General features: G+C 44.7%; 1 protein-coding gene across 4 annotated transcripts in view; it reads left to right on the forward strand.

Annotated features, from left to right (window-relative positions):
* The first annotated feature begins 1,829 nt into the window (after positions 1 to 1,829).
* The window catches only part of PDE1C (phosphodiesterase 1C), a 300,153-nt gene continuing 274,113 nt past the window's right edge, over positions 1,830 to 27,869 (forward strand). Inside the window, exon 1 of one of the 4 annotated variants that reach the window (XR_009558360.2) lies at positions 1,830 to 2,447. Coding sequence is in view for 3 of the 4 variants with exons in the window: in XM_088653441.1 (XP_088509567.1) it covers positions 2,126 to 2,447 (322 nt within the window). In the remaining variant the exon portion in view is untranslated. The remainder of the gene's footprint in view (positions 2,448 to 27,869) is intronic. The other 3 variants (XM_088653441.1, XM_060280589.2, XM_088653444.1) reach the window with 3 other exon arrangements.

Below are 27,869 nucleotides of genomic sequence, written 5' to 3' on the forward strand. Positions count from 1 at the left end.
AAAATAACAACCTTGTGACTGCACAAAACCACTTTCCTGGGTTGGCAACAGTCCCTTACACTCACTCTCTCCCTTCCTCCCTTCCTCCCTTTCCCCTCCCTCTCTCTCTGAATTTTGCACATAGGAACAAACACGCAATCAATTACAGTTTCCCTCTGTCCCTCCCCATAACAACGCCGGCTACATCCAGTTGTACTCTGATTTTTTCCTGGTTTTTCTTACTCTCAGCTTGCTTCAACCTGCAATTCATATCCCCTCAAACATGTAACCAAACCAGGTCATGAAAATGACTCAGAGGTTTGTTATCCCCGTATGACAGATTGTATAAACAGGCCCTCCTACAGCTGCACACAAAGGAATTGTGCATGTGTGTCAGCATGGGATAAGACGTATGTAGATATAGATTTGAATTTTGCTCAAGGAAACAATTAATCAAAAGTGACTGCAAAACTGAAAATGAGCTGCACAGACATTTATTTGAAACCTTAATATATTTACATCTCCATTGGGGCTCAGTCCCACAACCTGTTTTGTAGTACTAGATGCTCAGAAATTATAAAGATTAGAACATATGCAGAATGTTTACCTCTTAGTTAGCAAATGACTCCAAGCAGCTCCCATATATGAGGATTGGAGAAAAGGCTTCCCAAGCAGAGGGTATGAGGCTCACCTATTTATATGAGAAGCAAATGGCTGAGTTCAGTTCAGCCATGAAGACCAGGCCCTCTGAGGACCATAGTGACCTGGGCCATTTCTGGCTTCTACCAAAAATAAATAAAAATTAAATAATGACAACACACACCAACAAAAAAACAACAAAATAAGGCAGGAAACATGAGTGAGCGGTTTGATCTGAGAGGGCATGTTCAACTCAGTCTAAACTTGTGCCATCAGAACCGATATATATATCATTATTATTATGGATATTTTAAATTAGTTAATTTGACAGGGAACAACAAAGCAAGTCTTTTACTAAATCACACCTCTCATTTGCAGCTCCAAACTGAGTGTGCATGCATGCCACATTTTGGTCCGATGCAGATAAAAAAGTTGTGAAACTTATGAAGTGCCAACAATAAATGACAAGAGTCTAAATGCGAGGCCCTATTTGAGCTTGACATCCTGGTCCAAAGGACTCTTCCGCCAACACTTGAAAGAGCGAGGGAGAAGCATGCAGAGGAAGCAGAAAATTAGATCTGCAGCTCGAATGGGAAAAAGCAAATCAGCTTGTTATGTTTTGCAATAGGAGCCAACTCCTAAGAGCCAAGGTCCCTTCACCTCTCCCCATAAAATATTTGAGGGGGACAGCCCCCCAAGTTGATGGGCATTGCCATTCAAATACTGTGTGTGCCACATCATGTGATTGATTATGTAGGGTGGGAACTACCTGCCCACCCCCCAATATTTTATTCAAGTTGGCATCCCTGCACATCACAACAAGCAGTTACAAAGTCCTATTGACTTAGTGAGAAGATTAGATGAATGGATATCTTATAGACACAGACTATGAATCGACAAATATTATGACATTTGGAAAGCTTTTGTATAAAAAAGTAGGTTATAAATAAATGTATTAGAATAATAATTTCATTCATATCTTTGTATTAGACTTGTATGTGCAGAATTATAGGGTTTTGATGCTCCTTTTGTTTTCTCTTTCATTTTTTAAAAAACATTTTTAGCTGAACTGTTTTCAATAAAATATAAAAATAATAATAATAAGGATTAGATTGACCCGGTGAGCTAGGCTAGGTCTTCTTCTTTTTAAAAAAGAAAAATATTTTTCAGATTCTGAGTGCAACCCCTTCTTCTGCTGAGCAAGCCAAGTTGGAACAACTTTGTCCACAGGCTCAGCAAGGAGCGCCTCTGAGCGCCGAGGGGGCGGCCCTTTGCGCGCTGGCACCACCAGTGGGACGTCCAAGTGGGGTGGGGGATAGCCTGCCGGTTTCCGCGCACTCGCGCGCAAGGCAGAGGTTGGCGCCCGAAGCTGCCCGGAAGAACCCGGGAGCTGCGTTTCTCGAGCCAGCCACGGAGGCGAAGGCGGAGCGAGCGGGAACGGGGCGCCTGCCTGCCTACCTGCCTTGACCGCGGACCCGGGCGCTCCGTCGTCCTTCCCCGCGGAGCCATGGGCTCCATCACCTCCGCGCTGACGCGCTCGCGCAACGCCGTAGTCCAGGTGCGCTCGGAGCCGTCGGGGGCTCCGCCGGCAGCCGGCAGCAAGACACGAGCGTCCCGGAGCAAAGGGGCGGGCAAGGCGGCCACCGCAGCCGCGCCTGCCCGCCGCCCGCCGCCCGCCCCGGGCGCCTGGGAAGGAAGCAACCGGCCGGGCCAGGCGGAGGAGAAGGAAACGCGCGAGGAGCTGTCCGTGGTGCTGAAGCGCCCCGAAGAGGAACAGGGACCGGCTGGGCTGGCCTTGCCCCTCAATCCCCGCCGCTGCGGGAGCGCCTGTGAGTGTTAGACGATTGGGCCTCGCTCCTTCTCTCTCTCTCTCTCTCTCTCTCTCTCTCTCTCTCTCTCTCTCTCTCTCTCTCTCTCTCTCTCTCTCTCTCTCTCTCTCTCTCTCTCTGTGTGTGTGTGTGTCTTGCCGACTTTTGAATCTGCTCGGCTTTCTGAGTCGGGCAAAACTTCCTTGGAAGTTTAGTTGAGCGAATAGCGGGAACTGCGGTGACTGGGTAGAAACCACTTCAGGCAGGGGAAAGCGCAGCGCTCTCCAACGCTGTGACATGGCAAGCGGTGCCGGCTGAAATCCCCTTCCCCTGCATCAAAGGATATTTGCATTTTTAAAAATTGTTTAACATCTGGTTATTCAAGCAGCTCAGAGTGGCACTGTAGCCTCTCAACAGCTCTACGGAGCTAAGTTATAGTTTCAAGGTCCGCTCGCTGCTGAATGGAGGTTTGTAGCTGCTCTGGGTTTGCTGCCCAGCGTTCCATGGTGTGGTTGTATCTGATGGGTGTCCTTTTGCATGCACTAAAGTGATTCTGCAGGGCAGGAGGATTGGTCCCTGCCCAGAAAATGTGCAGACTATTTCTGGCACAGGGGAGACAGCAGAGGAAGTGCAGGCAGGAGTAAACAATAGGAGGAAACGCGTGCAATAAGCCTTAGTTACAGAAGGGCTTGGATGTTGATTTAACAGTTTTGGCCGTCAGCAGCCTCAGAGCATACCTTCTGTTTGCAAGCTGAAGCATGAGGAGAGGTGACAGTGAAGTGGTGGTCCTACAGCATGTTCTGTATTCCAGGAAGACCTTCCGATACAAGACTGTGCCCCTTCACTCCCCCAGTCAGAGAATTCAAAAGCATACTGTCACTTGCATTTCAAATACATGTTCATTTTTTAAATGCTTGGTTTAATTTCTTTGGTACCTCTCCCATCCCCATCCCAACCATGGTTGGGTGAAGACAGGGTGGTAAGAGACCATGGTTATGTTATGCTGTGTATAAATGAATGTTGCTTGAGCTGTTAGCAAATGACTGCCGTGTGTTTAGGGAAACAATAATTTAAGGGATGGGAGGAGGGAAAGAAGGGGCTTTTAAAAGCACAAGGCGATGGCAAGGGCAGAATACAGTTAAGAGTATATATTGATATGGCAAACAATTAAGAATCATGTGATTTTGAAAAGCCCCATGGGCCGGATCCAGAAGGCAATTGGGCCTGATCCGGCCCACTGGCCTTAGTTTTCCTACCCATGTTCTATCCCATTTTTCCTCCCAATGGGAGCACAGTTATCAGATCCACACTAGTTTATGTGGTCTGTTAGTACCACCAATTGATATGGAGATGTGCTTGGGAAGAGAACCAATATGACAGATCCCGAGAAAGCAAGCTGACAGCAGCTCAAAAGCCACTGGAGCTGTAAGCATGATTTTTGCATCTCTTCTCTTTTAATTTTCTTTTTCTTGGCCGCGGCTCCCTTCTCTTGGCTCATAGCTCAATGGTAGAGTGCAAGCTTTGTATTCAAAAGGCGTCGGGTTCGATCCACATTATCTCCTGCTAAAAATGATACAGGTAGCAGAGCTTGGAAAGACTGTTGGAGCAAGAGCCACTCAGTCTAGCCAATGCCTCGGTCTGACTCATATAGGATGTGATATAAAATAATCATCTTGGCAATGAATGCTTTCCTGTCAATTCTCTGCTGATGACATGTATCCAGCTCACCATTATTATTTTGCACAAGTTTATTAGAATGCATCCTCATGATAATTAGAATGCATCCTCATGATAATGCAATAAGCTGAATGAATAGAGAAAATGGCAAAAGTTGCACACCATTAGTGCAAAGTTTTCCAGTTCACTAACTAGCAGCTCATCGAAGCCCATTCCACTTATCACAAAGGAAATGCATAATTAGACTAAAATTATTTTAAGACATCAAGAGACGTATACTTCTAAATTGGCCTCTTGAGGGTTTATTTATGGGTGAGGACATGCAGAGCTCATGGAATATACTCATCACTGTTTGGCAAGGTGAGCAGGCTGCAAACATGGAATGCTAGAGCTGAACCATTTGAACCTAGGGACGTGGGTGGTGCTGTTGTCTAAAGCCTCTTAGGCTTGCCAATCAGAAGGTTGGCAGTTCGAATCTGGGTTCCAGCTCCTGCTAACCTAGCAATTTGAAAGCATACCGGTGCAAGTAGATAAATAGGTACTGCTGCAGCAGGAACGTAAATAGTGTTTTCGTGTGCTATGGCACTTATCACGGTGTCCTGTTGCACCAATAGTGGTTTAGTCCTGCTGGCCACATGACCTGGGAAGCTGTCTGTGGACAAACACCAGCTCCCTTGGCCTGAAAGTGAGACGAGCGCCGCAACCCCATAGTAGCCTTTGACTGGACTTAACTGTCCAGGGGTCCTTTACCTTTACCTTTACTCCCTCTGGGTCTTCATCTTCATATTTCCCCATCGCCAGCCCATGCTCTTTTTGTATAACTCCAGATACATTTGAGTTTGCACTTACAAGGGGAAAGGGATTCATTTTTAGAGCAATGCTGTGCTAGTAGGCAGAACATCTTAGGGAACTGTATCCCTCATATTGTCCAGGCTCTTAAAAATAAATAAATAATATTGTCTGAGATATTGGGAGCTTGAGAAAAAAACCTTTCAAACTGATCAGCTAATGAGGGTAAAAGTGCACTTGTAATTGAACAACATGGGATTTAGAAAGGAAATGCTGTTTTGACAATGACAAACATGTTTTATTTAGTTGCTGAGGAAGAGAGGGAGGGAGGGAGGGAGTTGAAAACTTTGCACTTAAAACCACATGCATCAGTCCATTGAGGGAGGTTCATTCACCTCTCCTCCATTCCCAAATGACTAGCAAGTTCTATTTAGAAAAATAAAAATTGTATGTTTATATGGTTTGCTAGATGCCATCCATGCACAAAAGTCACCCCACGGTTAAGTATGCCTTGTTCAGATTTCACCAGCACAGACTTGTCCTTCATCAGATACTTCTTATGAAGCTCATGCCGCAATGTATTCTTACACATCACCTCCAATCTCTGCCAAGCAGCAGCAAGATTCCAGGGGGTTCCAGACACACAACCAGGGTTGTGTTTCTGTTGGAACATCAAGGCACACCGGAGCCTGCGGTGTCTTAGAATTATGATTTATTCACACATATTTACACCTGAAGCCTTCTGTGGAGGGGGTGCAGAACATTACACCCCATTAGTGTCTCTCATTGCTCCCTTCATAGCTTCAACATGCTTGGGTCCAAAGCAGCAACCAGTCATGGCCCCATGTCTCTTGGTACAGTCTCTTCCAGCCAGTGCCACATGTCCAATTTCCCTCCTCCTTGTTCCCAGAACACCTTGCCCAAAACCTCTGTAAAAGGACAACTTTTCTTTCCATGTAACATCACACCCCCTTCGATTACTGGTCGAGTCTTTTGTCTTGTAGATGGATTGTCTTGTAGATGGCAAGGCCATCATCTTCCTCTGTCCAGCATTAAAACAAGCTCAGCATGTCAGCTCACCTTAATTATCAAAGCTCCAATTAAACCCCAGAACAGGCAATCCTTGGCAAATTGGCAGAGCGCTTAACAGTCTACCCTGCCCCCACCCTGCCCCTCTTCATGATGTCTTTTGGGGCTACTTCTGGGTTCGGCACTGTGCGCAATCATGTTTGGCATCACTGCTGACTCCTCCCATGCAATCTTGTGACTCTTGTTTACTGTGAGGTTGAATCCTGACAAGACGGAAGTACAGTGGAACCTCGGTTTATGAACACCTTGGTTTATGAATTTTCGGTTTATGAACGCCATGGACCCATCTGGAATGGATTAATTCATTTTCCATTACTTTCAATGGGAAAGTTCGCTTCAGTTTATGAACGCTTCAGTTTATGAACAGACTTCCGGAACCAATTACACCCATGCTTCAGTTTATGAATGCTTCAGTTTAAGTACCCCGCGGACCGTCTGGAACAGATTAATCCACTTTCCATTACTTTCAATGGGAAAGTTTGCTTCACTTTATGAACGCTTCAGTTTATGAACAGACTTCCGGAACCAATTGTGTTCATAAACCGAGGTACCACTGTACTGTTTGTGGGGGACAGGAGGCGGGTGGGTGTGGAGGACTTCCTGGTCCTGAATGGTGTAACTGTGCCCTTGAAGGACCAGGTGCGCAGCCTGGAAGTCATTTTGGACTCACAGCTGTCCGTGGAGGCACAGGTCAATTCTGTGTCCAGGGCAGCTGCTTACTAGCTTCATCTGGTACACAGGCAGCTAGACTGGTGACTGGGAGCGGCCGCCAAGACCACATAACACCGGTCTTGAAAGACCTACATTGGCTCCCAGTACATTTCCGAGCACAATTCAAAGTGTTGGTGCCGACCTTTAAAGCTCTAAATGGTGTCAGTCCAGTATATCTGAAGGAGTGTCTCCACCCCCATCGTTCTACCCAGACACTGAGGTCCAGCGCCGAGGGCCTTCTGGTGTTTCCCTCGCTGTGAGAAGCCAATTTACAGGGAACCAGGCAGAGGGCCGTCTCAGTAGTGGCACCCGCCCTGTGGAATGCCCTCCCACCAGATGTCAAAGAGAACAACCAGACTTTTAGAGAACATCTGAAGGCAGCCCTGTTTAGGGAAGATTTTAATGTTTGATGGATTACTGTATTTTAATCTTTTGTTGGAAGCCGCCCAGAGTGGCTGGGTATAAATAATATATGATGACGACGATGATGATGATGATTATGATGTCTGTGAACAAACACCGGCTCCCTTGGCTTGAAGCGAGATGAGCGCTACAACCCCATAGTCGTCTTTGACTGGACTTAACCAACCAGGGGTCCTTTACCTTCTTTTTACCTGTAGACTTTATCGGGAAAGCAGCTGTAATGGTTGTTGCTGTATTTTAATGACAGGTTTATTGACAATTGCAATTAAATTTAGGAATTTATTTTGAGGCATAAAGGATTGAACAGCTTCCCCCGCTAGCATAATAGAGTAATAATAATGTGCATGTCCTTTTTTGCTGAAGAACTCATAAAACATTCTAAAAGATAGTTCTTTGTTTTGCAAATGCACACAAGATTCAAGTTCTTCAAAGCAAGCTTCCATGCTCTGACCAAGGCGTGCTCACATATTTCTATTTCATGCTCTTTGGCTTTGTGAAACAGGCTTGGTTAGTTGCACAGCAGGCTGCAGCCTTAACTTGAATAGCACCGCACAGAGATCAAATGGAGTGTGCTAGTGCACAGATGGGTACGAAAGCATAAAAGACTGTAGGCTGCATTTACAAATGTAGGAATGTGAATGCCATGCCATGATCTCTCAGGAAACAAACCAAGGCAACTGAGACAAAAACTAATCAAGGGGAAAATCTCCAGGGGGTGAGCGTACAAAAAGGAAGAAAAGAAAATGTAAGATTTATATACACACACCCTGTTCTAAAGGAGAGCTGGAAATGCAAACACTATTTAAGAAGGAAAAAAGCCATTCTTTGTCAGATTTCCAAAATCCCAAGCAGTCAGAATGAGATTGAAAAAGCTTGGCCCAAGCTCCGTGATAAAAACAAACAAAAACCAGCCACAACTCTGTCCTGAGAATATATTGCATATTTATGCAATGTTGCCTTTCAAATCTCATTTTGGTATGCTTGAGTCTGAAGATGCTGCAGTGTGTGGCAGAATTCCTTTTGTGATTTGGTGGGTGGTTGGGAAGGGGCAATTAATAGAAGGAGGAAAGAAACAGAGTAGTCGAGGGACGTGTGCATATTGGTAGGACAAAATGGGATTCTCCGTGCCTTTTTTTAAAAAAAGAAAAAGAGCTGCATGGGCATCTGATCTGCAGCTGCTTTGATTTCAAAATAGGCACTGGGAGAATCCCAAACATGTGGTTCAGAGCTGTATTTAGAGTAATGCCTGGTGACTTGAGGTCATGCAAGATGCAGACGTATTGAAGCTCTTGATGTGGTCCAGTTCTGCACTGCCTTGTATCTTTCTTTTGCCCATTTGTTTGTCACAGCCTCACCATAAGAGTTACTTTTCCATAGCTTCATTCCATAAATTGGCTGAAACCTTTACACTCACCATAGCCATTTGGGCAGGGGCAGTATATCTTCAATGTGAAATTGACAGCCGGATCCCAGCTGGGTGATGATTTCACGTTACTGGGAGCGGCCGCCGAGACCACATAACACCGGTCTTGAAAGATCTACATTGGCTCCCAGTACGTTTCCGAGCACAGGTCAAAGTGTTGGTGCTGACCTTTAAAGCCCTAAATGGCCTTGGTCCAGTATACCTGAAGGAGCGTCTCCACCCCCATCGTTCTGCCCGGACACTGAGATCCAGCGCCGAGGGCCTTCTGACGGTTCCCTCGTTGCGAGAAGCCAAGTTGCAGGGAACCAGGCAGAGGGCCTTCTCGGTAGTGGCGCCCGCCCTGTGGAACGCCCTCCCATCAGATGTCAAAGAGAAAAACAGCTACCAGATTTTTATAAGACATGTGAAGGCAGCCCTGTTAGGGAGGCTTTTAAAGTTTAATAGATTATTTTAATTCATTTTTCTGTTTGAAGCCGCCCAGAGTGGCTGGGGAAACTATTATTATTATTATTATTATTATTATTATTATTATTATTATTACAGATAAAGATCTCTTGCTGTTGACCATGTCTACATGGTTGTGGGTCTCTAAACATTGCTCTCATGGCACAACCAGGTAGCGTTTGAAAGCTGCCTTACATAAGCCTGCCTCCGCAGTCCTCAACCAGGAAAGCCAGCAACTTATTAAGAAAATATAATGCTAAAAGTGTCACCTGCTGCAATTCTGTGGTAGATCACTGATCCTACATAAAATTCTCTAGGTGTAAAAAGTGCTAAAGATGAATAGCTTGAGGCATCCAGGTGCTCTGTAGAAGTTATTGGGGTTTTTTGGGGGGATGCAGGAGGCTGGTCTTGGAAATAGCATGGGTCTCTGGGCATAGACTGCCTGTACTCATTCCCTGGTGCAATATGGGGTGGTGAACTTGTTGGACTCCAATTTCCACCCCCCCCAGCCAGCATGCCTAATGGTCAGGGGTGAAGTTAATGTAGTCTAGCAACATCTAGAACAGGGTGGTCCAATCTGTGGCCCATGGGCCACATGTAGCCTACGAGGCCCTTTTTGCCAGCCCTTGGCAACATTCGAGAAAAAAACATCTTAAAGCCTTAAAAGAGTATTTTTTTTTCTGTCATGCATTGTTCATGAAAGTGCACACACCTGTTTGTGTATTAAATCTGTTTAAACATTAAATTTATTAAATCTATTAATTGTGTATGTAATTAGATCTATTGATTGTGTATATTTAATAATACTGAAGACATTGTGAGCACTTTAATTTACAACATGGAGATTTAATTCAGTGTGTGATCTGCAGGCTCTGTGTTGAAGTATTCTTGTGGCCTAGTCTGTATGAAAAGTTGGACCTCCCTGATCTACGTAGGAGGCACAACATTGACCACTTCTGCATTGGATTTACTGGGCTGTCCCATTTTCACAGGGTTTAATAGTGTGAAAAGCTGGTACAACTGCCAGAAAGTGCTTTCAATTGCACCAACTGCTGCGTTATTAACACCTTTGAAACGAGTTTTGATGGTTGTGTAGAACCCTATTCAAATGGAACATGGTAACTAGAGGTGATAACAGGGTTGGTACAGTACAGTACATGGTTGTGGAAGAGATGATGCTGAGCAGAGCACATGGAAAGCCCATTCGCACCATGTCCTGCATCCCTGTTGCCGGGGAACAAAAGGTTACTAGTAGCTCTTAATACTTGCACAGTACAGTTGACTACCAAGGGTATAATTACACAAGCATCCAACTGTGATTTTGAGAAGTGACTCAAAATTATTGTTCCCGGCTACAATTATGTGTTCATTCTACCCCATTGGGTCTCGAAGAGAACCTGATAGTTATTATTAAGTGAAACTGCTAATAGGCAGAAGCAGTCGAAAGCTCAGCTGCAGCTGTTCTGGAGTCATCAGTACGGCGACTGCTAACTTCAACCCCCCTCCCAACTGCTAAACTTCCCAGGGCTCTCCCTCCTTATTCACGGATTTTTGCATGGTTACCTAGAGCTGTATAAATGCATCATATACGGTAAGCATGACTACAGGGAGGAGTGGAGGGTCATGCCTGCGGGTCTCACCCTGCCTGCTGTGCTTGTGAGCTTTGTACAGCATCCAGCTGCACCTCTGTCAACACAAGTTCAGAGAACACTCCAAAGGCAGGGTCCCCCATTCATGTGAGCAGAGCAGACATTAGACCAAACGTGCAGAAGCTGGGCTATGTGGTTAGCAGGCATGCTTTTGCTGAAAATGTGTCTGGGCCCAAGCGCCAGGTCCATTTGTTATTTATTTTATGGAATAAATCACAGCTGGGGAACCTTTGACCTTCCAGGTGCAGCTGGACTCAGACTCCCATCAGCCCTGGCCAGCAGGTCCAGTGGTGAAGGATGATGGGAACTGTAGTCCAATAATTTTTGGAGGTCCAGGGGTTCCCCATCCCTGAAATGATAATAAAAAATTGCCTAAGTAAAATAGTTTACATACATGATTGAAAACATACTAAAATTACATGAGTGCAATTTTAAAATCTCTCATGATAAAGCCCTCCCTCATGTGAGCGTAACAGAAGATTCAAGGACCCCCATCATATTTTTGTGCAGTTGGCTCCTCCCGCCTAGAACCTGACATTTCCCCCTATTTAAATACATTTTGGGGGGCTCTGGGGGGGGGAGGAGGGAGTGGAGGGAAACCCAACCACCAAAGATGGATCTTCTTTGGAAGGTTGCACCTCACGGGTTCCTCTTGTGGCAGGAGGGGGCCCGTGGGGAGGCGGCACGAAGAAGGAGGAGGATAAAGTGAATATTTTAAGGAAAAGATTTTGAATTAAGAATAGAAAACCCGCTACAACTATATTAAGAAACTAAGAAAACCAGGAAGAAGAGATTCGAGGAAGTCACAAATACAATGTTAAGAAATTAAGAATTGGAGATTTTTAAAATTATTTGTTTGTTTGTGTGTTTATGTTGAAGGACCAGCTGGGGGAAATACAAACCTCAATACTCCCTCCACCCCTGGCCTCTTGGTGGCAGGGGGGGGCAGGGGGGAGGAGGGGGGAGGACAAACTCAGCTTTAAAATGGACCGCCTTTGGCTCCCAACACCCGCAAGGCCTACTGGTGGCAGAAGTGGACTTGTGGGGGGAGGGAGGGAAGGGGGATGGATCATGTATGCTATGTTTTGTCTTGTTTTGTTTATATTAAAATTAATGAAAATTATTATAAAAAAAACAAAAACCAAACAAATTAAATACATTTTGTTGGTTTTGGCCCAGTTCTCCAATGTTAAGGTCATTTTGAATCGTGATTCTGCCTTCTGCGGCATTAGCTACCCCTCCCAGTTTGGTGACATCTGCGAATTTGATGAGCATCCCCCTAATTCCTTCATCCAAGTCATTTATGAAGACGTTGAACAACAACGGGCCCAGGACAGAACCCCGCAGCACCCCACTTGTCACTTTTTTCCAGGATGACGAGCAACCATTAGTCAGCACTCTTTGGTTTGATCAGTCAACCCGCTACAAATCCACCTAACAGTTACCTCATCCAGACCACATTTTACCAGCTTCTCTGCAAGAATATTATGGGGGACTTTGTCAAAAGTCTAACTGAAATCAAGACACACTATGTCCACAGTATTCCCCTGATCCACCAAGCTAATAACTCTATCAAGAAATGAGATTTGTTTGGCATGATTTGGCTTTGAGAAATCACAGCATCTTGGGGGTTCCGGTTTCCGCCGGCAGGAATGGCGGACCTGTTTTCCATCCCTCTGACCTTCGTAAGGAATTTGGCGGTTGCTAGGGGAGTAAATGGCAACCCCCTACCCTCTCCGGGGGTTACGGAGAGGGGCCGCTGGCCCGCGATGCCCCCAGACCCACTCCGACTGTTTATGGAGTGGGGGGAGCTTGGGCTGAAAAGCACTTACGAGGGCCAGGACTCCCGGACGCTAATCTGCATGGCGGGGATTTCCATGGTTAAAGAAGATAATTAGGCTTAAATCTATGGACATACTTCAGAAGGAGGGGAAGAAGCGCTGTTTACTGCTGAGAAATTTATGCTGCTGAGGGAGAGGAGTCAAAGGCTGTATATCATCTGGAAGAAGGATTGATGGGGACGGAGCGATAAGGGAATTGAGTTTTTTTTAATTTTTCTTCATATGAGTTACTTCGTACCTTCCCAGACGCGATGTCCTGGCTTGTTTGGAGTGAAAGAGAAGCAAAAGACTGTGTGAGTTGAACTTTATAAACTGTTGTTACTGAGCATATTTTTTAAAGATGTGGAGTTGCCGATGAGAAAAGCCCCCCCCCTAGTCGGACGGAAGGAGTCCTGGACGCGTTCGGAGGATTTATGAGCTGTGACGCACTTTGAATTGGAGCAGCGACCTGAAGCTAAGTTCAGCTATAGGGCAAGGAGATCCATTAATTTACCAAGAGTTTATGGTTTGATGTTTGGGTCTTCTGCCTGGAAAAGCTGTAAATTTTATAAAGATCGTTAATCTTCATGGCTATGAGAGAAAACGAAAGTGATTTGAGCTTTTTAAGATGGCGCTGCTTCGACGCAACAGGGAGCTCCAGACTAAGAAGATTTATGGGGAGGCTGGACTGATTAACCCACACAGGAGAAAGAACATTTGTGAAACCTTGTTTGATATTTATCTCAGCAGCTGGGAAACAATCGGTTGAAAGTGGAAAACATCTATGTGACTGTAAGGGGAAGATCTGGATTATTATGAATTTGGAGGACGATTTGAACTTTAGAAAAAAGACGGCAGTGGACGGTTGCGAGGAATCCCCAATTTCTTGAAGCATGGGAACCCAAATAAAAAATTCTCTAGATGATTTGGCATAACATTCGGTTTGATTGATATATATATGTGTATAATTTGAAATAATGAATGTGATATAATTGGTTTTAATTGGAAAATTAATAAAAATATATTTAAAAAAAAAAGAGAAATCACAGCATCTTAGTAATGCTGTAATCACAGCATCCTTTTCTAAGTGCTTACAGACCAACTGTTTCATTATCTGTTCTAGGACATTTCTTGGTATTGACATCAAGCTGACTGGTTGGCAGTTGCCTGGGTCTTCTTTCCCCCCGCTTTTGAAGATGGGGACATTTGCCCACCTTCAGTCTTTAGGAGTCTCACCTGTTCTCCAAGAATAGACAGAGGTTCTGAGATTACATCCACAAGCTCCTTTAGTACCCTTAGGTGCAGCTCATCAGGCCCTGGAGATTTGAATTCATTTAAAGTAGCTAGGTGTTCCCATACCACCTTTTTTGCTGTCTTGGGCTGCAGCTCCCACCTTGCATTGTTTAGTCTGTTATCATCAGATTGGGCACTGCTTTCCTTTTAGGTGATGGCATTTCTCCACCTTCTCCCTTCAAGGGACCTACTACTTACTTGCTCTTCCACTTGCTTCGAACACATCCAAAGAAACTTTTATTATTATTATTAACTTCTCTTGCAAGCCTGAGCTCATTCTGAGCTTTGGCCCACCTGACTTTCTCCCTGCAACTGTTGGCTATTCCTGTATTTTCTCCCTTTGTGATTTCTCCTTTCTTCCATCTCTTATGCATGCCCTTCTTACATCTCTTTTTTTAGGGGGTACGCAGTATTGGCACCTCTCTTTTTTGTTGTTAGAAAGTGTGGCACTTACTGTAACACCTTACTGGCACCTATTTTTCTAGAAAAAAAGCATCGCATCTTAGCTGATCTGTATGATCTTTATGGAGCCACACCAATTTCTTTAGGTGCCTCCCACTTTTCTTTATTGTTGGATATTTTTTTTTGCCTTTGTGCCAACAATATTTCACCTTTAAGAAACTCCCACCCATCTTTGGCTCTCTTTCTCTTTGACCATGGGGCTTCAACTAATAGTTCCTTAAGTTTTTTGAAATCAGCCTTCTTAAAGTCTAGAGTGCATGTCCAATTTCATCCAGCTTTCCCTTGCCTGTTTGACACCCAAAAGGACATGGTCACTTCTTCCCAAGGTTCCCTGTACTTTCACTTCATTCTTCAGTTCCTCCCTGTTGGTAAGAACCAGGTCCAAGACAGATGACCCCCTTGTTGCTTCTCCTACTTTCTGGGGAATGAAATTGGCAGTGAGGCAATTGAGGGATTTGTTGAACTTTACATTCTTGGCAGAGTTTGAGTTCCAACAGGTATTGGAGTAGTTGAAGTCTTCCATGACCACTCTATCTGTCCTTTTTTGAATGTTTGGCAATCTACTCTAGGAAGGCATCACTCAAGTCTTCAGTCTGGCTTGGAGGTCTATAGCAGACACCCACAGCATGGTCACAGTTTTTTCCTTTCCTACATTCTACCCATATATTCTCAATCCACACTCCATGCTCCTCCCTAATGCTCCTCCTTCTCCCACTTTGTTTGATCTATTTCTTTTGAATAGGTTATACCCCTTAATTTCTACATTTCACTCATGAGTCTCATCCCTCCTGGTTTCAGTAATGCCTATTAGGTAATATTTTCCACCCTGTATTAAGAGCTGAACTTTGAATTGCTGGTCCCCTATACTCTGTGCATTAGTATAGAGACAACTATAGGTAAAGGTAAAGGGACCCCTGACCATTAGGTCCAGTCGTGACCGACTCTGGGGTTGCGCACTCATCTCGCATTATTGGCCGAGGGAGCCGGCGTATAGCTTCCAGGTCATGTGACCGGCATGACAAAGCCGCTTCTGGCGAACCAGAGCAGCGCACGGAAACGCCGTTTACCTTCCCGCTGTAGCAGTCCCTATTTATCTACTTGCATTTTGACGTGCTTTCAAACTGCTAGGTTGGCAGGAGCTGGGACTGAGCAAGGGGAACTCACCCCGTCGCAGGGATTCGAACCGCTGACCTTCTGATCAGCAAGCCCTAGGCTCTGTGGTTTAATCCACAGTGCCACCTGCAGTCCCTATAGAGACAACTATAGCTTGCATTAATATAGACTGCTATAGACGACCATGGCTTTTCCTAAATTAATTGCCTGATTTATATATTGTCTTTTAGATCACAATTGCCCTTACAAAGTGGTGTAAAAGATGTTATAAAATCCAATAATAATTATAATAATAATAAAACATGATTAATTTTTATAAAAAAATTAAAACCATAATAAACACCCTTGAAAGAGAGCAGTAGCAATTCATACATCAAAAGCATTTCATAAAAAGAAAACCAAAATAACACTTTTTCAAAAATGGAGACCATGCTTATTTCCTGGGGGAATGAATTCCATAATTGCAGGGCCACGGCTGAAAAGACCCAATTCCTGGTATCCTTTAATCTAATATCTCTTATAGATGGGCCGGAGAGCAGGGCTTTAACAGAGAATGGTAAACCCAAGGCAGGCTTGTACAGGAGAGCAGGACCTTTAGATAACATGACCCTCAACTATTTAGGACTTTAAAGGCCCAAAGCAGCACTTCAAACCAAGCCAGCCGGTGTAACCAGTAGAAAATGGTGCGATATGTTCTGAATACATGGTCCCTCGCAGCATCCTTGCTGCCATAGTCTTTCCTAGATAAGGTTTTGGAACATTTTTAAAGCAGCTCCACGTAGAACAGATTACAGAAATTCTGCTGATGCATCTATGAAACACTATATAAGAAAGAAAGCTGACTCAACACACAGTCGGCCGGGGGTCGGAAGTTGGGGGACGGGGAGGCGCTGGCCATCCCCCAAAGCTGCCGCACCCCTAAAAGGGGGGTAAGTGGACTTATTGTGTCATTGCATCACAATTACTGTTTTTTGTTTGCTTGGTTTATCAATGCACAGAATTGCCACGTGCTCATTGGCAACGCACAATGCAATGGAGAAATTTGATCCACTCTCATAGAGACAATTGTATCGAAACGGCTTCTTGCCTTTGCGGCACTGTACCTGCCACTGTGTACGTGCGCACCAGTAATAAATCTGAACCCAACCGTCTGTGCAGAGAAGCATCTTGTTATTGGGTAGTCACAGAAGGAACAAGGGAGGATTCTCGAACATGTTGCTTCCACTTTGGAAACGAGACCAGCTGATTCAAAACTGGTGGTGGTGGGGGAGGGGAATCTCTCTTCAAGTCAAACACAGCCTGGAACATTTACGGTACTCTCCAGGTAGGTTGGTTGTGGAAGGTAAAGTACTCACACTTTATGCCCAGCTGTGTGTACTGACAGACATGGGCACAAGAGCGAAGGTACCTCAGTCCTCCTTAACACATGTGCTCAGAACATGTGTCTTTGAAGCCTGTTCTTCTGTGTCAGGGAGCAAACCCTTCAGGAACCTGAATGCCTGGAGGGAAATGAGTTGGTTGCTAGGGGAACCTCTTCCCTCCGAGAGCTCTGGAGCTGTTCTGTCGGAAGACGGGCTGCTGTCTGTCTCGTACACCTGATCTGGAAACATGCATGTTTCACCAAATACACAGAAGAACAGTGTGTATTGAGATGAGAACAGGGCTACAGATTCCCAGCAACCTTAACAAGCTACCGTTCCCATAATTCCTTGGGAGAAGTCATGTGCTTTAAATGTGTGTGTTAGATGTTTGGTGTGGACCTTGCACCTCGAAAGTGTGGAGCAGCACATGCAACAGAATGTGATGGTACAGTTTCACAATGAGATGGATGGATGATACCACCTCAGGCTGGACTCTAATATTTCTCCTTGTTCTTTTAAAAAATTATTCTTGCAGGGATGATATTTGGTGTTTGTCCAGTTAGGGAATGTTCAAAAATGATAGTCGACACCCACGGCCCAGAGGGATAGTTTTAATGTCTTTATGTGGGGTTTTTTTGTCTGTAGGTTTGGTTTGTACGTCACTTTCGGTCACCCAGGGCAAGATGAAGCAACTAACAAATTTAAATTAATAATCATCCTCACCCTGCTTTAGGACTCTACCACCTCACTCCGCTGCAATGTGGCTGTCACAACTCACATTAAGCTTGTTCACATTACATTTAAATGGGAGTGTTATTTGCTTAAATTGCTCCCAATAAGACAGACGAGACTTAAACTTGCTTACTTTTGGCAGGGCCTTGCCCACTGATTTCAGCTCAAGATACTCCCAATCATTCCCTTATAGGATTGTGGCTAAACGCAGCTCCTCTTTCAACATCTTGTTGCCAGAAGACCTCTATTCAGATCTGCGAAATTGTTTACAACCCGGAGCCTAGGATGTGAGCAGATTCTGGCAGCGGTTCCAAATTCTGAATGAGCTCGTGTCTGAATTAATGATGGCTTAGGCTGTGAATACTGTGAATGATTCAGCAGTAGAAGTGCTTTATGCTGGCTGTAAATTGGCGTGCATCCACGGAACGTCTTCCATTGTGTCCCTTACTACAAACCAGAGCTGGTCTCATTATTTCACAACAGCGCTTTGTACCTGCAGACCTAAGGCACCAGTTTGCAATAAAAAGAGCGGAATGATTTTGTTAGGCAATGAGTCTGTTGCAGAAGGCAAGAACTCTATTTTGTTTTTGTTTGAGTTCCAAGGGTAGAGATTGGTGGCTGTCAGGTAGCCTGGTGGGCACTTGAAAGAGGACTTTGCTCTGCTTGTTATGGCTGAACATCATTTGCTATGCTTGAAAAGAGGGTGGCTCTGCAGCTACCAGTTCAACAGGAGCCAGGTATGGGGAACCCTTTGCAGCTGGAGGGCCACCTTCTCTCATGGGCAACCTTCCAAGGGTCACATGCCAAGCACAGGAGGGACCAGAGGCAGAATTGGGGGGGCACAGTGGCTGTGGCTCTTACTTTGTTCCGGCCACACAAAAGGTTTCTTCATTCCCACCTCATCTCTCCACCTTCCATTCATGCTTGCAAGTTCACAGCTGAAGGAGACATTGCCATTGCCACAGGGCTGCCAGGCAAGAATGGGAGAGCGAGGAATTAACTCAGGCATCCCCAAACTGCGGCCCTCCAGATGTTTTGGCCTACAACTCCCATGATCCCTAGCTAACAGGACCAGTGGTCGGGGAAGATGGGAATTGTAGTCCAAAACATCTGGAGGGCCGAAGTTTGGGGATGCCTGAATTAACTTGCCAAAAGCACACTTACAAGTTAGGAAAAGGCATGTCCACCAGGTCTATGTTAAAATGGTTAAAAACGAATTGTGCCGGTGTTGGGGTGGGGTGGGGTATGGAAAAATGTGATCAACAACAGCTGACAAGCATCATTGCTTCTCAAAAAACAGGATTTTAATCAATTTCCCGAACATTTCATTTCATTTCTTTTTTTTGAAATCATTTTTATTTGGTTTTACAAATGCAAAATTATAAACAACAAATTGAAAAAAAGTATCCATATAGACTATAGAGAGATTCCTCTGAATCTCCAGACTCTCCACCCCACCCCCTCCATGGGGTCTCATTTTAAACATTTATCACTACATATTCTCCAATACTCCAGTTTTTATATCAAACCATATTATCCATTGTCATCGTTACGCTACAACTGAGTCAAAATCCTGCTAATGTTTCCATCTGTTTACAGTGGTCTCCTAAGTAACTTATAAATTTTCCCCATTATTTTATAAAGTTATTGTCCTCTTGGTTTCTGAGCTTCCAGTCAGTTTTGCCATCTCAGCATAGCCCATCGGCTTGGTTTGCCAATCCTCTCTAGTAGTGACTTTGTCTTCTTTCCATCTCTGGGCTAATAGCATCTGGGCGGCTGTTGTGCTATACATAAAAAGTCTTTTTCTGTTCTTTTGGGATGTCAGTCCCTGTAATTCCTAATAGAAAAGCTTCTGGTTTCTTAACAAAGGTTATTTGTGTTGAATAGTTTGTTTAAATGTTATGGTTCATTATTATTTTTTCCTTTCATTATATGTTATGGTTCGTTATTTTTTCCCATTTCATTATATATCATCTCCCAGAAAGCTTTTATTACCTTACAAGTCCACCACATTGGACTTGTGTGCAATGGTGGAGGAACACAGTTCTGTCGATCTCATCTGAATGTGGGATTTATGCCTCTGGTTCAATTCTGCTGATACACGAACTCTGCAGTCGGGTCATGCTATTTGAATAAATCCCCCCCCCCGAAATGCATCCTGGGCTCTGGAAGTTGTACCTGGCCATGAAGATAGGACCAATCTAAGTGAGCGACCCTGGTGTCAGGGACTGGCTGGGTGAGGAAGAGTGATGGGAAGCTGCAGCCTGAGAACCCCCTAGGGAAGCCTCAGAAGAGGAAGGCTCCGAACGAGGGGAGTAGTGGTGGAACAAGGAAGAAAGGTTGGGGGGGCGGTGGCACAACTAACAAGCTTGAGTGAGAGAGAGGAAGAAGAGGCAGAAAACATTGCAGACATAGGACAGGCAGCTGAGGAGGAGGCAGGAACTGAGGCTGCAACAGAGTCACAGGAGCCTGCCGGTCCTACTGTATTCAGCTCCTCTCCTCCCTTGTAGCAGAGCACAGAGAACACAGTGACCCCCTCCCTGATGGAGTGTAAGCCTGCAGGGAAAACAGCTGGATGGGGAGGAGGTTCAGGAGGAAGTGGGAGGCACAGATTGTCAGTTCTGGCAACTGCTTTACTGCAGCAGTTTAAGTGCAACATCAGCCCCTGTGATGGGCAAGAAATATGGAGCCTCTGGATTGGACAAGTCTTATTTAGCCCCTGCCTGCTGCATGTTCCCAGCTTTCAGCTCCTACTTTCAAAGACTGATTGGGCTGTCTGGGAATAGATTTAGTTATGGCCGCCAATGCCTCCAGCCTGATCTTGACGACATCAAGCTTCCATTTCTCCCCCACCCCTTCGGTTGTCTAAAACAAGTGTTGACTCGTTTGTATCAGAATTATGCTTAGTGATGAAATGCACTTTTCCTTTGAAGCCAGCTCTGGCAAAACTCATTTTCAAACTCAATTGGAGGGCCTTTGTGTAAGGAGATGGGGAAATGAAAGAAATAATCCATGTTTTTTTTCATATCCGGTCTTTACTGTGTTTTATTGTGGCCTTTGATACTTGTAACCACAGCAACAAATGGCACAGGCTATGCTGTGTCAAGGCTTCTCATCTTGCTAATCATATTCCACTTCCAGATACCCTATATATCACAAAGTGAATTAACATTTAACAAAAACACAAGAAGATGTTGCAGAAAGTGCCCGCCTCCTCTTTTAAATGATGAACTGCGATGGCCAAAGGCCTCTGAGCGCGAGGCGACCTTTGGAGAGAAAGCTGGATGTGTTTCTGTCTTGACAGAGACAGACCAGGCTGCTGGGCAAAAGGTTGATGCCAAATTCTGACCAAATTACATGGATGGAACCAAATGTTTCCATTCAGAATTACGATGTGAAAACCCTGGACCGGTGTGGCAAAAAGAAGCTAGGTTAAACTGTTGATTCAGGATTCTGAAATGATGTCTTAAATTATTATTTTTTATGCTTTTTTAAAAGCATATAATTTCTATTTCTAAAAAAATACTTAGCTTTTGTGTAGCACTACGGATAGAGTGTTCAAAGAACTTCACGATATATTATTTTATTGTTATTTATCGAATTTATATACCGCCCTATACTCAGGGCGGTTCACAGAATAAAATCAAAATATAAAACCACAAAATACACAATCAAAATAAAAACAACAACCCAATAACCCAACCCCCCCCCAAATCCCCCACCACATTCCAAAAGGGCATAGGATGTCTATCAAATCAACCAAAGGTCTGGTTAAAAAGGAACATTTTGTCTGGCGCCTAAAGGTGTATAATGAAGGCACCAGGCGAACTTCCCTGGGGAGAGCATTCCACACATGGGGAGCCACTGCAGAGAAGGCCTGTTCATGTGTTGCCACCCTCCGGACCTCTCGAGGAAGAGGCACACAGAGGAGGGCCTCAGAAGATGATTTCAGGGTCCGGATAGTTCATATGGAAAGAGTATTGCAGTCCTGAGCCATTTAAGGCTTTATAGGTCAAAACCAGCACTTTGAATTGGGCCCAGAATTGGTAGCCAGTGCAGTCGGACCAGGATTGGTGTACGGTAATATGCTGAAACCGTCTTGCTCCGGTAAGCAACCTGGCCACTGAATTCTGCACTGGCTGAAGTTTCCAAACCATCTTCAGAGGCAGCCCTACGTATAACACATTGTTTTTGCCTGCATACATTAAAATGTGGAGAACAGTAAGGTTGGTGTGACAAGATTGTGCCCCATGTCCTGCACCCTGCTGGCCCCGTGCCTGACCTTCACATCTGGAGCCAAGATCTCAGAAAGGGGATCTGCACAAGAATTGATGCCTTTTGGAATTAGATGTGATTTCCAGGGGAAGGGCCAGCAGCAGCGTTTCACACCCTGCTTCGAACAGAAGACTGTAATAGCACCACATCCACCATAGTAAGTAAGATGCTTACTTACTGCTTAAAAGAGAATTTTTCACCAGGTGGTGAAAGGTCAACACAGAAGGCATAAGACAAGTCACCTTAGGCAGGTATTTATTTTTAACAGCATCTTTACTTCTAATCCGTCCTTTCAAATGGCAGGGTGTTGGGCGGATAAAACTACAGGGATGAGAATTCTGGCATGGTTGCTTTTTGTTCTTTAATTAGCATTTGACTGCCTTTATGGTGTGGAAAGTGACTCAGCAGAGAGTACTGCGAAGAAGTGTTTATAAATAGAGCCAATTCACAACTGAATAGTTACTCATGTAATGCAGTTACAGTGTTCACTTCTTATGCACGGAAAACCCAGGCCTGTAGACTGAAATGTCTTTTTGCAGATCCATTTGTATGGCTGATGCGGAAGCACATGTTTGCAACCCCTTCACTTTGGCCTCATTGGCTCGAGATAGTATTAGGGCATAAAATCATAGAATAATATTTGTGCATGATGTACTCGCTTTTGCCCCACTATTGTTGTTGTTGTTTAGTTGTGTCCGACTCTTCGTGACCCCATGGACCATAGCACGCCAGGCACTCCTGTCTTCCACTGCCTCCCGCAGTTTGGTCAAACTCATGTTCGTAGCTTCGAGAACACTGTCCAACCATCTCGTCCTCTGTCGTCCCCTTTTCCTAGTGCCCTCAATCTTTCCCAACATCAGGGTCTTTTCCAAGGATTCTTCTCTTCTCATGAGGTGGCCAAAGTATTGGAGCCTCAGCTTCACGATCTGTCCTTCCAGTGAGCACTCGGGGCTGATTTCCTTAAGAATGGATAGGTTTGATCTTCTTGCAATCCATGGGACTCTCAAGAGTCTCCTCCAGCACCATAATTCAAAAGCATCAATTCTTCGGCAATCAGCCTTCTTTATGGTCCAGCTCTCACTTCCATACCCCACTATTATGTCTGCTCAAACGAGTCTTGGCTGTACAAACGTTTCAGGGGATGTGGCTCGATTGTCTTTTGTTAATTATTATTTGGGCAATTGTCATTTTCCTTCGTAAGCCACCTTGAGTTATTGTTGCAAACTGAAAAGTGGGCCAAAATCGGAGTCTGGTGGGTTAGCAGTGGTACAAAACTAGGGTTGCCATATTCCAAGAAGCAAGAACTTGGGCACAAAAACCCACGGCTGGGGGAGGATGCGGGGCTGCCGGGGGTTGAGCGCGGGAGCACAGCCGATGGACTCCAGCAACTGCTTCTGCCTCCAGGCCCAATGCAGCTCCTAAACACCACCATCCGGGTCTCTAGTCAAGAGCCCCCTCCTCCTCCAGCACTCCCAGCCCCACTGCTCACAGACTTTGGGCTCTGGGCAGCCAGAACAGAGCAGGAAGCGGGAGCCTGAGCCTGGAAAAAGTTGGTGACGCAGTGTCCTCCAGCCAAGGCAACTGCTTCTGCTTCTGGGGCACAGCAAACAAACAAACAAATTAAAAAATAATAATAGCCCCCCCCAGGGCATTTCCTATAAGATGCAAAAACCTGCATGTTGGCCCCCCAAAAGAGGACATGTCTGGGAAAACCAGGACACATGGCAACCCTATGCAAAACCTGCCAGGTCTGTTTGACTGTTTCACTGGAGACGAGTGGAATGAAGCCCTTCTTAAAGCATGATGGTCTGTTTTCAACTACTGAAGGGCAAAGTACACAGGTAAATGGCAACAGGTATGCCAAAAAGACTGAGGAAAGTGGACACATTCAGCCTAGGGATGTGCAGCGTTATCCCCAACTAGTTGCACGCAACTGATGATCACAGATAGGAATGTTCACCTTCACCCACAACCAGGGCCGTCTTTAGCATATGCGCCACCAGGGTGCAAAGATCAGCCCAGTGCCCCCAAATTTAGTTTAGCTGCCCCCAAATTAACTTTTATTGAACTTTTTTTGGGAGGGAAGAAGCCAAAGTTGTTTACCTTTTTAGCGATTAGCCGTTGAACCCAAAGTTGTTGAGCTTGGGGGGGGGCGGGGGAGGAGGAACGCTAACCTGTAACAACAATGCAGCAAAAAACCCCTGCTTTTGTTTCCTGACTCGGCGGGAATATTTGACACTACGGAGTAACAGAGCGGCAGAGGAGGGGGCGAGGACTTTCGCTCCATTGCTTTTCACTGCCGCTGATCGAGAGGGACTGGTATGCAGTAGGTATACATTTGGTGCCCCCCAGAATTTGGCACCTGGGTGCCCCACACCCCTTGTGGGGTAAAGATGGCCTGTCCACAATGAAAGATGCGTCCAGCTAGTTCAGGCATCCCCAAACTTCGGCCCTCCAGATGTTTTGGAGTACAATTCCCATCATCCCCGACCACTGATCCTGTTAGCTAGGGATCATGGGAGTTGTAAGCCAAAACATCTGGAGGGCCGCAGTTTGGGGATGCCTGAGCTAGTTTAATGAGGCCCAGAGAAAGATCATGCTCTGGATGTGCAAGCAGATAAGCATCTTCAAGGGACTTGGCATTAAGAGCCACCTGGTCCTGCTTTTCCTCTCATTGCCGCTGTCTGCTCACCTGCTTTCTCCCTCTGGCCTCAAAGAGATGAGCAAGGGAATGACAGCTACAGTGGGAAGTAGGATCAGTGGATCCCACCCCATACACACTCACTGGCTCTTTGGCAAGAAAGCAGGTGAGAATTATAGCTGTGCCCAAATGGCCTCTCGAAATTCTTCCATCTTATCCACCCTGTAGAGATATTGGGGTGGGCGCCAGCATTTAATCAGATTCTCCATTAGCATTGGCAGTAGCAAAGCTTTCCTCCCGTTTTCCCTAAGGGCTCCCTCTCTCATCTCTGCAAGTGACAGTACCAACTCTGTAGATGGCTTGGTCACTATGTTGCATCATCTGCAAAGGGGCCTTCTTTTTTTTTTTAAAGATGGGTTTGAGACAAAGGGGGAAAAAATCTAAGTCATTTTGGAGAAAAACTGTCTCCTGAGACATTTCAACTCCGCTCTAGTGATAATAATACTGAGTAAACTAAGGGAAAATAAATAAATCTAGTATAATTGGTCTGCAGTAATGCACAAGGCACATTCGAAGCACATTCTTTCCTTCAAAGAATTGTGGGTAGTGTAGTTTACCCCTCAGAGTTACAATGCCCAGCAACCCTTAACAAAGTACAGTATCCAGAATTCTTTGAGGAAAAGAATGTGCTTTAAAGATATAGCACGTAGGCAGCCGTATTCTGAACTATTTTGCAACTGTGCTTCTTCCTGTGAAAAATGTGCTTCATTATTTGTGCGTTGTGGATTCCACAGATCCAGGGAAGAACCAGTGATGCGTCCTGAAAACCCCTTTTTCCTTCTTTTCCCTTTCCCTTCCTCTTCCTCTTTTCCCAGAAGGTAGCTGGGGTGTGGGCAGCATTGCTGGAAAAGGAGGTTGATGAAGAAAGCTCCAGTGGGATTAAGGAAAGGAAAAGACAAGAGTGCAGAATTCAGGGAAGAGAGAACCATGAAAGTGTTGGGCAGAGCCAAGGCAAAGGAAACGCAACAGAATTAATAAAAGCAACACTGCCACCTGCTGAGAGCTTTTAAGAATGGCTGCTGCTGTGGCGTTAAACAAATAAGATGCTTGGGTGGGAAGATTGTGCAGTGGGTATAGGGCGATATATAACTTCAATAATAATAATAATAATAATAATAATAATAATAATAATAATAATAGAATGAATAAATGAATAAATAATATCAGGATCCATAACATTCTGGGTGCCCATATTTATAGTCGTAACTCCTCTGCAGGCATGTTTTCTCAGAAGGAAGACCTACTGGATTCTGCCCTATTAAGACTGCTTAGGATTGTATATAGTTAAATATTTCGCGTTTGTGTGTATATAGTTAAATGCATCATATGAGAGATTGGAGGGAAATACCTTAATTTTAAACCTGAAATTTTTTCCAGAGTATTATTATTTTCCCAGGTCCTACCTAGTCCAACACTAACCGCTACACCACAGTGGGGCTCCTACCCCACCCATGGAAAATATGCACACAATGTTTGCACGAAGAGGGAATTGTGCACTTTTCCTGGTCAGTTTGCAAAATTTCCAGCAGGCCTTGAGGAATGTGCGTATTTCAACTGCTTTTTGTACACCATCTGGCTATTATGCACATTCTCCGGTATATATGCACATTCCCCAAGAAGCATGCCCCCCATTCTGTCTGTCTTTGTGCAAGGAGTTGAACCTGGCATGTTAGGTGGCCAAAGCATGTGCTGTTTTGTAACCATGTCCTACGGTCACATCTGCCATACCAATACCAAAACACTCATATATCAACAGCCATGGCTTCCCCCAAAGAATGCTGGGAACTGTAGTTCTCTGCACCCTTAACAAATGATAGTTCCCATGATTCTTTGGGGAAGGCTATGCCTGTTTAAAAGGGATGCGGGTGGTCAAAACCACAGAGCCTAGGGCTTGCAGATCAGAAGGTTGGCAGTTTGAATCCCCGCGATGGGGTGAGCTCCTGTTGCTCGGTCCCTGCTCCTGCCAACCTAGCAGTTCGAAAGCATGTCAAAGTGTAAGTAGATAAATAGCTACCACTCTGGCGGAAAGGTAAACGGCGTTTCCGTGCCCTGCTCTGGTTTGCCAGAAGCGGCTTAGTCATGCTGGCCACATGACCCAGAAGCTGTACGTTGGCTCCCTCAGCCAATAATGCGAGATGAGCGCCACAACCCCAGAGTCGTCCACGACTGGACCTAACGGCCAGGGGTCCCTTTACCTTATGCCTGTTTAAAGTGGCATAGGAGTACTTTAACTTTGCAGATGTGGCCTGTAGCACTCCCCCCAGTTACAGAAATCAGATAGGATTAAATTGGCATTCATGTTCGGCTGTGAGCTTCATGAAAACGGCACGTTTGACAAAGGGGATGTCTGTTATCTTACCTGATATTGTGTCTATATCTGCCATTCTAATTTAAAACCCCGAAGAACAGGGAAGCAAACTTGCCTGAACTTTACATTTTTCTTTGTAACATCCTTGTCGCTTTTGGCCTTACAGTTTGCGTTTAGAAGAGGGGAGGGAAGCTTGGCAAATTTAGATGAAATTTACTTACCTGGATTTCAGAAGGAGACTACCTGACCACGCTACATCGAACAGCTTGGCATTGTTAGCTAATAATGACATTTTGACGGAGCTGCTCAGTGAACTATGCTCCTGGATGTTAGCAAGAAAAGATTGATATCGTGATCACAGAAGTCTCTGGTCTTCAGTGTTTAATGCATCATCATTCATTTCACTTAGTTTAAATGAACCTTGTAAATCCTTGCTGTTTAAACAGACTTCTTGCATTGTTACCTATGATCTTGTAGTAATAGTAACAGGGGGGAAAGTGAGAATGCGTTTAGATCACTTTGATTTTTCTTTTTTAAATTTTTTTAAATTAAAGATTTCAAAATAATTTTGATTTGAACAGATTTATTCATGCTGTTTGACCCGATATAACCTCTCAGCTAGAAACCCACTGTACTTTAAGACCTCTGAACTCAGCTAAGAGTGTTTTTGAATTAGTTTATGTCAACGTGATTAGATATTTGTTCATCTGCAGTTCACCTGTTCTACTCTCAAGAAAGGCCTGTAAGGGGCTTGAGAGGAAGGAAATTGGTTCAGCTAGTCTTCCTAATATTGTTTGCTAACATGATAAGAAGAACACATAGTGGAAATATTTTTGGAGCTTCAAAGCTTCCATTATATTGATGGTCACAGCTAGGGACACATGACGTCAAGTTGTCTTATGTTTTGAGTGTTAGTGGAAAAACATTGTTTAGGAAATGTTGGTGATTATCTGGGCTTCAGACAGTTCACAGTTTAAGAGCAACTTCAAGAGACAAGAAAGGAATGTCAGTTCAAAAAGCTTAATATAATCAAGGAAGAAACAGGAACATGAAGAACATGTGGGTCTTAACTTATAAGCAGTAACTATAATAAACTCCCTTGTTATAGAAGGCTTATCAGAGACTTTTCAGGTTGGCTATTACAAGCAAAGCTTAGGTGTTCAAGGCTATAGA

Source organism: Zootoca vivipara, chromosome 11, assembly GCF_965207765.1.
Source record: "Zootoca vivipara chromosome 11, rZooViv2.hap1.1, whole genome shotgun sequence".
NCBI lineage: Eukaryota > Metazoa > Chordata > Lepidosauria > Squamata > Lacertidae > Zootoca > Zootoca vivipara.